This window comes from Panthera tigris, chromosome B1 (assembly GCF_018350195.1).
Source record: "Panthera tigris isolate Pti1 chromosome B1, P.tigris_Pti1_mat1.1, whole genome shotgun sequence".
Taxonomy (NCBI): domain Eukaryota; kingdom Metazoa; phylum Chordata; class Mammalia; order Carnivora; family Felidae; genus Panthera; species Panthera tigris.
In genome coordinates this window covers 28,252,097-28,264,819 of record NC_056663.1, presented here as the reverse complement: position 1 = coordinate 28,264,819, position 12,723 = coordinate 28,252,097, and the positions used below count along the sequence as shown (strand labels likewise).

Below are 12,723 nucleotides of genomic sequence, written 5' to 3'. Positions count from 1 at the left end.
TAGATTTAATCAGTGTTAATGGAGGATACAGAATAACTATTTTGTTTATTTTTTACTTTTCCCCCCTAAAGTTTATTTATATACACGTGTGCAAGCATCTTCTTGTGTGAGCAGGGAGGGGCAGAGAAAGAGGGAGAGAGAGATTCCTAAGCAGCCTTTGTGCTGTCAGCACAGAGCCTGATGGCTGGACTCAGTCCTGCAAACTGTGACATCATGACCTGAGCTGAAATTAAGAGCAGGATGCTCAACCAACTGAGCCATCCAGGCGCCCCTGGATACTTGGTTTTAATTGATGTATAGCTATAAATACTTCAAGATTTATAGATTTAAAGGGAAGAAAGTACAGGTATTATTTTTCTATTGCTGCTGTAACAAATGACCACAAACTTAGTGGCTTAAAAAAGCACAAATTTATTATTTTACAGTTTTAGAAGTCAGAAGTCCAAAATCCATCTCACTGGGCTGAAGTCTGGGTGTAGGCAGGGCTGGTTCTTTCAGGGGGCTCTCTGAGGGAACTTCCTGTTTTTTCTTTAAAAAAAAAAATTTTAACATGTATTTATTTTTTGAGAGGGTGTGAGCAGGGCAGGGACAGAGAGAGAGGGAGACACACAGAATATGAAGCAGGCTCTGGGCTCAGACTCGTGAACTGTGAGATCATGACGTGAGCCGAAGTCGGATGCTCAACCCACTGAGCCATCCAAGTGCCCCTGTTTTCTTTTTTGGCTTCTAGAGCCTGTCTGCATTTTGTCTGCATTTGATGATACCTGTCCTTTCTTGCATCACTCCGACCTCTTCCACTATCCCATCACTGACTCTGAGGTCTCCCTTTCCCCTTAGAAACACTTGTGATTATATTGGGCCCACCTGAATAATTCACAATAATCTCTCCATTTCAGGATCCTTAATTTAGTCACACCAGTGAAGTCCCTTGGGCCACATAAGGTAACATAGTCACAGGTTTCAGGGTTTGGGCATGGAAGTCTTGGGAGAGGTTGCAGTATTTGGGAGAGGGGATGCAAAATGTACTGACAACAGTACATAATTACAAAATTATGGTTTTAATTTTTTTAATCCATCACACCAGTTATGAGTTTGGTTAGTAAATTTCCATCTGTCCTTATGCCAGTCAGTTCATGCAAACATCAACAGGGTTTTTAATTTTTGCAATGAATTGATCTTTTGGGTGGGGGGAGAGAGAGTGTGTGAGCAGGGGAGAGGGGCTGAGGGGGGGGAGAGAGAGAATCTTAAGCAGGCTCTACACTTAGCACAGAGCTTGATAATGGGGCGGGATGTCACAACTGTGAAGATCATGACCTGAGCCACAATCAAGAGTCAGATGCTTAACTGAGACTCTCAGGCGCCCCTGTAATGAACTGATTTTAAACTCACAGGAGGGTTTTGTTTGGAGGACTTTAAAAAAGTTTTTTTTATTTTTTAATGTTGATATATTTTTTTGAGCACGCACGAGCAGAGGAGGGGCAGAGAGGGAGACACAGAATCTGAAGCAGGTTCCAGGCTGTGAGCTGTCAGCACAAACTGACATGGGGCTCAAACTCATGAACTGTGAGATAATGGCCTGAGCCGAAGTTGGACGCTTAATTGACTGAGCCACCCAGGTGACCCTGCATGTTTTTATTCAATAATTTATTCTGGACGGCTTTCCAAATTAGCACATAGAGAACATCTGCATTTTCTTTTTAAACATCTGTATAGTAGCATAGATGTTCTATAGTTTAATCAGTCTGGGTGATTTAATCAATTGCTGGCCACATATTGTTTATAATATTTTCCTTTTGCAACCAGAGCTGCAGTGACTGTGTCACTTATTTTAAGTTGTGCTGTAAGGTAAATTCCTAGAAATGGATTGCTGTGTCAAAGCGTTTAAATGCATTTATATTGCCAAATTGTGTTCCCTAGGAGTTGTATCAGTGTGCATTTTTACCAGCAGTGTGTGGGAAGGCCTGTTTCTTTACACCCTCATTAATAGAGTCATCAAATACGGATTTTTGATGAGGCACCTGGGTGACTCGGTTAAGCATCTGACTTCGGCTCAGGTCATGATGTTGTGGTTTGTGAGTTCGAGCCTCACATCAGGCTCTGTGCTGACAGCTCAGAGCCTGGACCCTGCTTCAGACTCTCTGTCTCCCTCTCTTTCTGCCCCTCCCCTGTTCACACTCGGTCTCTCTTTCAAAAATAAATAAACATTAAAAAAAAAAAAAACATAAAAAATATGGATTTTTGCCAGTGTAATGGTTATGAAATATTTTGGTGTAAGTTGAGTATCTTTTCATATATTTAAGGTTTTTTACATTTCCTTTTCTGTGATTTATATGCTCCTGACTTTGGGTCATTTTCCTATTAGGTTTTTGGAGCTGTTAAAATATTAGGAAGATTAGCTCTGTGATAATGAGCTGAAAATATTTTTTCTCAGTTTATCATTTGATTTTATAGAGCTGCAAATTTGAACTCAGTTCTGTTTGATTTTTATAGTCCATTCTGTTCATCACTATAATCGTGTTGCCTCAAATGATACATGTTCTACATTCCTGAAAGATTCCCTTACTTGTATCTATTACTTAATACATGTAGCATTTTAAAACTGTCTCCTAATAACAATTTTTTCCCTCAATAGACACGGCATCAGCGAGGAGATACACATCCTCTCACTTTAGAAGAAATTTTGGATGAAACACAACATTTAGATATAGGACTCAAGCAGAAACAATGGCTAATGACTGAGGTAAGACTAGGCTTAAAATAGCATTAAGAAAGTTGGTTACCATGAAATATTTGCTGTAACTAAGATTTTTAATATACTGAAATCTGATAATAATTTTTACTTAAAAGAATTGGCATAGGGTCTTTTTGTTTTTTAAACATACACATTTTAAGGTGGTTTGATTTATTGGTTTTCTTAAGATCTTATGTATCTATTTCAAAATGTCGAAGCCTTTAGCATAAAAATTATAAAGAAGTCTGTCATTGTACCACTTCATTTAAGTTTTTCCAGAATAATTGCTTTTTTTTAATTGCTAAATTTAGAATGTATTTTGTCAAATTGTATTGTTTTTATGTATGTTTTAGACATTTATACCATGAGGTAGTATAGGGATAATGAGATATTTGTTATGCTGTTACTCCTATTATGACGTGATGGTGATATTATTGCCTCTAACAGATTACTTCAAAAACTAATCCTTAACATTGTGTATGTACACACATCATTGGAAGAAAAGAAACCCCACAATAATCAGTGACCATGCTAATTTAGAAATTAATAGCTTTTTAAAAATTCACACATTTCCCTCATTTCTACTTAAGTATGAAATGACAATTAGGAAGAATACTTTGTGTGACCAGTGCTGTATTCTAAAAATCAAATGTAAAGTTCCTAAAATATAACTTAATAATTTATTTTACTAAGCAAGATACTGTACTTGATTTTTATAAAATGAACAGTTAATCAGTAACATTATAGCTCATTGTATCAGTGATGCACAAATAGTTGTAATCCACATTTAAATTCTGTTGCTTTACCCAATCTTGAAATTTCACGGACTACCAACATTAGTTTAAAATTATTACTACTTTTCTGTTCCCCCTCCTTTCTTCTTTGTTTCTTCTCTTTCTCCTTTCCAGGGTCAGGCTGGCAGCTGCAGAAGAAAATAAATAGGATAGCTCTTCCTTGAGGAGCTTTCCTTCTGATAGTAGCTGTATAGCAGAACTGACTAGGAATATAATTCATATTCAGTAATTCCTGCATTCCTACTCAGTTTCATTCTCAAGCTGCCATTATCGGTAGATTTCTTATATGCACAAGTCTGGTACTTTTCAGTTCCTTCCACACCTATAAGTACCATTTGATACCAGGTGGGGCAGACTATTGATAAAGTCCTCCCAGGGTTATGTTTCTTACATAGTGCCAGTATGCGATAAACTGTACTTTGAGGGTGGGATGGGCAATACCCAGTTCACTTTGTCTATTAATGTTAACTGGTGTTTATTCTTTTTTTTTTTTTTTTTTTTTTTTTTTATCTTCCAAGAGAATCTGGGTATAGTTTCTTCAAATCTGTTGTGATAAAATGGTTTTTCTCATTTAAATAATTGATGTAGATAATAAATTTCTTTTATAAAAAGTGAGCAACATGCTGATCTCTACCTGTTGTTTTTGGATCCTGGATGTCCAGTATTTTAGATATGCTAGTTGATATTCACAAGATACTTTTAACATACAACTATATTGGTTTGATGTTTTTAAAATAATTAATAGAATTTAAGAATGTATATATGAGGTTTCCTTTTGTTAATATATCCAAATTCTGTCATTGTTACAGGCATTAGTCAATAATCCGAAAATTGAAGTGATAGATGGGAAGTATGCCTTCAAGCCCAAATACAACTTGAAAGATAAGAAAGCCCTACTTAGGCTGTTAGATAAGCATGACCAGCGAGGCTTAGGAGGAATTCTTTTAGAAGACATAGAGGAAGGACTGCCCAATTCCCAGAAAGCTATCAAGGTAACATTTCTTTTCTTTTTGTGCCTTAGTATAATTTGAATTAATAATATCTTGTTTTAAAAAACAGCAAGTGTTTTAAAATTTTTATTTTTAAATGTTTATTTTTGAGAGAGGGTGAGAGAGTACACGTGTGTGCATGAGCCAGGGAGGGGCAGAGAGAGAGGAAGAGGGAGAGAGAATCCCAAGCAGGGTCTGCACTGTCAGTGTAGAGTCCGATGCAGGGCTTGAACTCACGAACCATGAGATCATGACCTGAGCCAGGGTGAAGAGTCAGATGTTTAATGGACTGAGCCACCCAGGTGCCCTGGTGATGAGAACTTGTAAGATTTACTTTCTTAGTAGCTTTTAAATAAACAATACGGTTTTATTAACTGTACTTAGTGTGCTATATATTACATCCCCATGACTTATTTACTTATTTATTTTATAACTGATAGTGTATACTTTTTGACTCCTTCATGCATTTTTCCCATCTCCCATCTGCTGTGTCTGACAACCACTAATCTGTTTTCTATTGATGAGCCTTTTTTTTTTTTTTTTTTAGATTCCACATAAAGGTGAGATCATACATTTGTCTTTTTCTGACTTATTTCACTTAGCATAATGGCCTCAAGGTCCATCTATTTTATTGCATATGACAAGATTTCACTCTTTTATGGCTAGATAATATTTCAGGTGTGTGTGTGTGTGTGTGTGTGTGTGTGTGTGTGTGTGTGTGTGTGTGTATCAGATTTTCTTTATCCACGTATCCATCAATGGATACTTAGGCTGTTTCTGTATCTTGGCTATTGTGAATAATGGTGCTGTGTGCAAGGGAGTGCATATATCCTTTTCAGTTAGCGTTTTTGGTTTCATTGGATAAGTACCAGAACTGGATTACTGAAGTATAGGGTTGTTCTATTTTCAATTGCACCAATTTACATTCACACCAACAGTGCATGAGAGTTCCCTTTTTTCCACATCTTCTCCAACAGTGATACCTTGTCTTTTTAATAATGGCTGTTAATAACAGGTGTGAGATGATACCTCATTGTGGTTTAGCGTTTCCCTGATGATGATGTTGATTGTGTTGGTGGTCATTTGTAGATCTTCTTTGGAAACATGTATTTTGATCCTCTTCCAATTTTTAAATTAGACTGTTTTTTTGGTGTCAGGTTCCATGAGTTCTTTACATATTTGTGATTTTTTTTTTTTAATGTTTATTTATTTCTGAGACAGAGCATGAGTGGGGAGGGGCAGAGAGAGAGGGAGACACAGAATCCGAAGCAGGCTCCAGGCTCTAGGCTCTAGGCTCTAGGCTCTAGGCTCTAGGCTCTCAGCACAGAGCCTGACACGGGGCTCGAACTCACAGACCATGAGATCATGACCTGAACAGAAGTCAGTCGCTCAACCGACTGAGCCACCCAGGTGCCCCTGCATATTTTTGTGATCCTAACCCCTAATCAGATACATGATTTGCAAATATTTTCTCCCATTCAGTAAGTTGCCTTTCCATTTTATTGGTTTCATTTGCTGTGCAGAAGCTTTTTAGTTTGATGCAGTGCCACTTTTTTTGCTTTTGTTGTCTTTGCTTTTGATGTCAAGTCTGACAAATCAGATTTGATTGATGTCAAGTCTGACAAATCATCTCCAAAGCTGATATCAGGAAACTTATCCACCTGTGTTTTCTTCTTGGTCTCTTATGGTTTCAGGTCTTATATTCAGGTTGTTAATTCATTTTAAGTTAATTTTTGTTAATGGTGTAAGATAGTGGTCCAATTTCATTCTTTTGCATGTAGCTGCCCAGTTTTTCCAGCACCATTTATTAAAGAGACTGCCCTTTGTGCATTGTTATTCTTGGCTCATTTGTCATAAATCTGTTGACCATATATGGGCTCTCTATTCTGTTTCATTGATCTGTGTAACACTTTTTTTTGTCAGTACTATTTTGATTACTGTGGCTTTGTAATATAGTGTGAAATCAAGAAGTGTGATACCTCTAGCATTGTTCTTTCTCAAGATTACTTTGGCTATTCAGGATCTTTTGTGGTTCCATGTAAGTTTTAGGATTAGTTTATTCTTTTTGTATGGAAAATGCCATTGGAATTTTGATGGGGATTGCATTGAATCCATAGTTTGCTTTGGATAGTATGGCCATTTTAACAATGGTCCTCTTCCAATCCATGAGCATGGTGTATCTTTCCATTTATTTGTGTTGTCTTCAGTTTCTCTCATGAATGTCTCACACTTTGCAGTGTAGAGGTTTCTTACGTCCTTGGTTAACTTTATTCCTAGATATTTTATTCTTTTTGATGCACTTGCAAACGGGGTTATTTTCTTAATTTCAGATAGTTCGTTATTAGTGTAGAGAAATGTAACTTATTTCTGTATATAGGTTTTGTATCCTGCAACTGTACTGTATTTGTTTATTCTAAAAGTTTGGTGGAGTCTTTAGGGTTTTCTATATATGTCGTATTATCTGAAATTACTCACACTTTTTGTTCTTTCCAATTTGGATGCCCTTAATTTCTTTTTCTTATTTAATTGCTCTGGCTAGCACCTCCAGTAATGTGTTGAATAAAAGTGACAGGAACAGGCATTCTTGTCTTGTTTCTGATTTTAGAGGAAAAGTTTTTGGTTTTTCACCAATGAGTGTGATATTAACTGTGGAATTGTCATAAGTGGACTTTATTATGGTAAGGTGTATTCCCTGTATACCCAGTTTGTTGATGGTGTTGTTTTTTTTTTTTTTTTTTTATCGTGAGTGGATGTTGAATTTTGTCAAATGCTTTTTCTGCATTTATTGAGAGGTCATATGATTTTTCCAAGTTTCATGTTGTTAATGTGGTATATCACGTTGTTTGATTTGTGCATTTGAACCTTGCTTCCCTGGAATAAATCCCATTTGATCATGGTATATAATCCTTTTAGTGTATTGTTGAATTCTATGTGCTAATACTGTGTTAGGATTTTTGTATCTGTATTCATCAGAGATGTTGGCCTATCAGTTTTTTTCTTGTGGCATCTGTGTCTGGTTTTGATATCAGGCTAATGCTGGCCTCATAAAACGTGTTTGGAAGTATTCCCTTCCCCTATTTTGGAAGAGTTTGAGAAGGATCGATATTAATTCTTTTTTGAATGTTTGGTAGAATTCATCAATTAAGTTGCCTGGTCTTGGACTTTTTTTGTTGGGAGATTTTTTTTTTTTTTTTGGATTACTGATTTTTTTTTCAATGTTTATTTATTTTGAGAGAGAGAGAGTGTGTGTGTGAGCAGGAGAGGGAGACACAGAATCCAAAGCAGGCTCCAGGCTCTGAGCTGTCAGCACAGAGCCCAATGCAGGGCTCGAATTCACAAACCGCGAGGTCATGGCCTGAGCTGAAGTCGGGTGCTCAGCCAACTGAGCCACCCAGGGGCCCCGAGATTTTTCTTATTTTTTGGTGTAGGCATTTATAGCTTTGAATTTCCATCTTAGAACTGCTTTTGCTTTATCTCATAAGTTTTGGTGTGCTGTATTTCCATTTTCTTTTGTCTCAAGGTATTTTTAATTTCTCCTTTCATTTCTTTGTTGACCCATTAGTTGTATAGTAGTATATTGTTTAGCCTCCACATGTTTAATGTGTTTTTGCATTTTTCTTCTTATAACTGATTTCTGTTTCCATACTATTGTGGTCAGAAAAGATACTTGAGGGGCACCTGGGTGGTTCAGTAGGTTAAGTGTCCAGCTTCAGCTCAGGTCATAATCTCGTGGTTTGTGAGTTTGAGCCCCATGTTGGGCTCTGTACTGACAGCACAGAGCCTGGAGCCTGCTTCGGATTCTGTGTCTTCCTCCCTCTCTGCCCCTCCCCTGCTCGCACTCTGTCTCTGTCTCTCTTTCTCAAAAGTAAACTTTAAAAAAAAAGATGATATGCTTTAGGTATTCTTAAATTTATTGAGATTTGTTTTCTGTCAAACGTGCTATCTATTCTGGAGAATGTTCCATGTGCACTTGAAAAGAATGTGTATTTTGGGGGTGCCTGGGTGGCTCAGTCGGTTAAGTGTCCGACTTTGGCCCAGGTCATGATCTCGCGATTTGTGAGTTCGAGCCCCGCGTCGGGCTCTGTGAGCCTGGAGCCTGCTTCAGATTCTGTGTCCCCTCCCCCTCTCTCTGCCCCTCTCATGCTCATACTCTGTCTCTCTCTGTCTCTCAATAATACATAAATGTTAAAAAAATTTTTTTTTAAAAAGAAAATAATGTGTATTTTGCTGTGTTTGGATGATATGTTTGGTATGTATCTGTTAATTCTGCTGTCCTGATGTATTAAGGCCGGTATTTCCTTACTGATTTTCTGTCTGGATGATCTATTCATTGATATAACTGGGGTATAAACTCTACTGTTACTTTATCACTGTCAACTTATTACTTTGTTAATATTTGTTTTATGTATTTTGGTGGCCCTATGTTGGGTACAAAGATATCCTGTTTTTGGATTGATCCCTTTGTCATGATGTAATGCTGTCTTTGACTCTGTTACAGACTTTTGTAGTCTGTTTTGTCTGATATAAGTATTGCCAAGTCAGCTTCCTTTTGGTTTCCATTTGCAGAGAATGTCTTTTTCATCTCACTTTGAGTCTCTGTGTGTCTTTAGATCTTAAGTGAGTCTCTTGTAGACAGCATATACATGGGTCTTGTTTTCATCTTGTTTTGTTTTATCCTTTCAGCCACCCTATGTCTTTTGATTGGAGCATTCAGTCCATTTATATTTGAAGTAGTAATTGGTAGGTATGTACTCATTGCCATTTAATTTGTTGTTTTCTTTTTTGTTTTTGTTCTGTTTTTCTTCTTTTTTGGCTTTCTTCCCTTGTGATCATACTTTTCCTTAGTGTTTTGTTTTCCTTTCTCTTTATTTTTTAGTGTATCTCTTATAGGTATTTGGCTTGTGTTTATCATGAGGTTCATACATAGCATCCTATGTATATAGTGGTCTATCGATGTTGATGGTCATGTAAATTCAGATATGTTCTAAAAGCCCTACATTTTTACTGCCCCACCCCCCACGTTTTGTTTTTCATGTCATATTTTATATCTTATTTTTTTGTGTTCTTCGACCAATTATTGTAGGTGTAGATGATTTTATTACTTTTGTCTTTTAGCCATCACACTATATAGGTGGTTGATCTACTACCTTCACTATATGTTTACCTTTACCACTAAAATGCCTTCTTTCATAATTTTCTTCTAGTTATGGCCTTTTTATTTATAGAAGTCCCTTTAACATTTCTTATAAGGTTGGTTGGTTGTTGAACTCCTTTAACTTTTGCTTGTACGGGAAACTCTTCTCTTTCCTTCACGTCTGAGTGATAATCTTGCTGGGTAGAGTAAGTTCTTGGTTTCAGGTTTTTTACTGTCATTGCTTTGAATATGTCGTACCATTCTCTTCTGGCCTTTGAATTTTTGTCTGACAAATCAACTTCTAGTCTTAGAGGGGTTCTGTAGGTTGTAAATAGTTGTTTTTGATTTTAAGAATCACTCTTCCTCTTGGGGTGCCTGGGTGGCTTAGTTGGTTAAGCATCTGACTCTTGATTTCAGCTCAGGTCATGATCTCATGGTTTGTGAGATCGAGCCCCGCTTTGGGTTTTATGCTGACAGTGCAGAACCTGCTTGGGATTCTCTCTCTCTGCCCCTCCCCTGCTTATGCTCTCTCTCTCAAAATAAATAAACCTAAAAAAAAAAAAATCAACTTTTTAAATTGTTGATAATTGTATTCTCTCTCTCAAAATAAATAAACCTAAAAAAAAAAAATCAACTTTTTAAATTGTTGATAATTGTATTCTCTCTCTCAAAATAAATAAACCTAAAAAAAACCAACTTTTTAAATTGTTGATAATTGTATTCTAGTGTATCTTGGCATAGATCTTTTTTGGTATAGGTCTCTTTTGTTCATCTTATTGGGGACTTTCTGTATTTCCTGGACTTGGATGTCTGTTTCCTTTGCCAGGTCAGAGGAGTTTCCAGCCATTTTTTTTTTTTAAGTAGGTTTCTTTCCTTTTTCTCTTCTCCTTCTGGGATCCCTATAATTTGAATATTAGTATGCTTGATGTTGTCCCAGAGGTCCCTTAAACTATCCTCATTTTTAAAAACTGTCTTTTTTCTTTTTGCTGTTCTGATTGGGTGATTTCCACTACCCTGTCTTACAAATCACTGATCCATTTTTTCTGTGTCATTTGATCTGCAGTTGATTCCCTGTACTATATTTTTCATTTCAGTTATTGTATTCTTCAGCTCTGATTTTTCAGCTCTCTTTTTAAATTTTCTCTTTGTTGAAGTTCTCACCGTGTTCACCTGTTTTTCTCCTGAGTTTAGTGAGCATTTTTATGACCATTACTTTGAACTTTTTATCTGAACTATTTTTCAAAGTATTTTATGTCATGAATAATTTATATAAATAAGAATGAAGGGATGGTGAAAAACAACTTTATTGGAAATTTTTATAAGATTTTAACATAGCAAACTTCTGTATCAAGTGTATTTTGGCAAACACATCAGAAAGATGAAAGAGTACTATTATACGTCTTTTTAGGAAAGTGAAATGGCAAAGGTTCATATCACATAGTATTGTACAGTGAATTCCTTCTTGTTGAAAAACTAACTGAAGGAAAATACCTTATATATTTAATATGTCATAGCAATATGTCAATCATTGATTCTTAAGCTTGAGGTGGTTCATCTGTGGTATTGTCGTCCAAAGACTCACAGGTTTAGATTTTATTTCTGTAATGAATTTCACCATCATCAGAGTCTAGAGTGAGTGCTACTATCAGGCTTTCTGTATTCTTGTTCTCATTCATTAATAATGGTGAAGTATCTTCCGTCAGTTTTCTTGTCATTGCTCTAAGGAGCAGAAAATAAAAAATTCTGAACTGTCAAATATTTAATGAAAGCTAAAAGACAGCAAAGACCACTCTGTAGTCTTTATATCTTCTGAAAGATAATGCAATAGTTTGGCAGTGCAATAACACAAATTGAATCACACTTCTAAGTGATAGAATTTCATTGTTTCACTATTATATCACACTTGTAGGTGATATAACCTTTCTTTCCTTTTTTAAAAAAAACTTTTAACTATTTATTTAGAATGTTTATTTATTTATTTATTGAGAGGGGGAGAGAAAGCTGGGGAGGGCAGAGGGGGGGCGGGGAGAGAGAAACCCAAGCAGGCTCCATGCTGTCAGCAAAGAGCCCAATGTGGGGCTCAAAACCATGAACCATGAGATGATGAGCTGAAATCAAGAGTCAGACACTTAAACTGACTGAGCCAGTCAGGTGCCCCACTATTTTAGCTTTTTAAAGCATAATTGGAAATAATTGCTAATGGTAAATAAGTGGCAAAATATTTTAAAGTAGAGGGAAAGTAAGAACACTAAGATCACACAGTTTTTCTTAGATTAATAAAAGGCTCCAGTGGACCTACATTAAATTGCAACATAGGTTGGATATTTTCAAAAATAAGGTTTCTTTTTGTACTTTGGAAATCTCTAAGAATAAAACTCTTGAAATATCAATACATAAAAGTAGTGAGAATTGCTCATTGAAAGAAATTTGAGAATTAAAATTGGGTGTAGTAGACCCTAATGGTATACTGAAGGTTAAAAGAAATAGGAGTCCTGGGGCACCTGGGTGGCTCAGTCAGTTAAGTGTCCAACTCTTGGTTTTGGCTCAGGTCATGATCTCATGGTCATGGTTTCAAGCATTGCATTGGGGTGCATGCTGACAGCGCTGAGCCTGCTTAGGGTTCTCTCTCCTCTCTCTTTGCCCCTCCCTGGTGCACACGTGCTCGTGCGCTCTCTCTCTCTGTCAAATAGACTTAAAAGGACTACTACTTTTTTTTTTTTATTAAAAAAAATATTTTGTTGGGGGGAGGTGATTTGGAAGTTAACTGAAAAAAATTTGTTTTTTTGTCTTTTAAGGCTTTGGGGGACCAGATACTATTTGTAAATCGTCCTGATAAAAAGAAAATTCTTTTCTTCAATGATAAGAGCTGTCAGTTTTCTGTGGATGAAGGTGAGCCTTTCTGTTTAGTTTTCAAATATTACAAATACAGGGTGACAAATTTATATTTATAATCCTATTATAGGTGTGCCTGGGTGGCTCAGTCAGTTAAGCGTCCTACTTCTGCTCAGGTCATGATCTCATTGTTCATGAGTTCGAGCCCCATGTCCGTCTCTGTTGTGAGAGCTCAGAGCCTGG

The 12,723-nt window shown here is 36.5% G+C and overlaps 1 protein-coding gene across 3 annotated transcripts in view; it reads left to right on the top strand.

Annotated features, from left to right (window-relative positions):
* Nucleotides 1-12,723, top strand: part of GTF2E2 (general transcription factor IIE subunit 2) — a 78,869-nt gene that overhangs the window by 41,559 nt on the left and 24,587 nt on the right. For all 3 annotated transcript variants that reach the window (XM_042983134.1, XM_042983133.1, XM_042983135.1), the window contains exons 4-6: nucleotides 2,633-2,740; nucleotides 4,335-4,517; nucleotides 12,444-12,537. In XM_042983134.1, coding sequence (XP_042839068.1) covers nucleotides 2,633-2,740; nucleotides 4,335-4,517; nucleotides 12,444-12,537 — 385 coding nt within the window. The remainder of the gene's footprint in view (nucleotides 1-2,632; nucleotides 2,741-4,334; nucleotides 4,518-12,443; nucleotides 12,538-12,723) is intronic.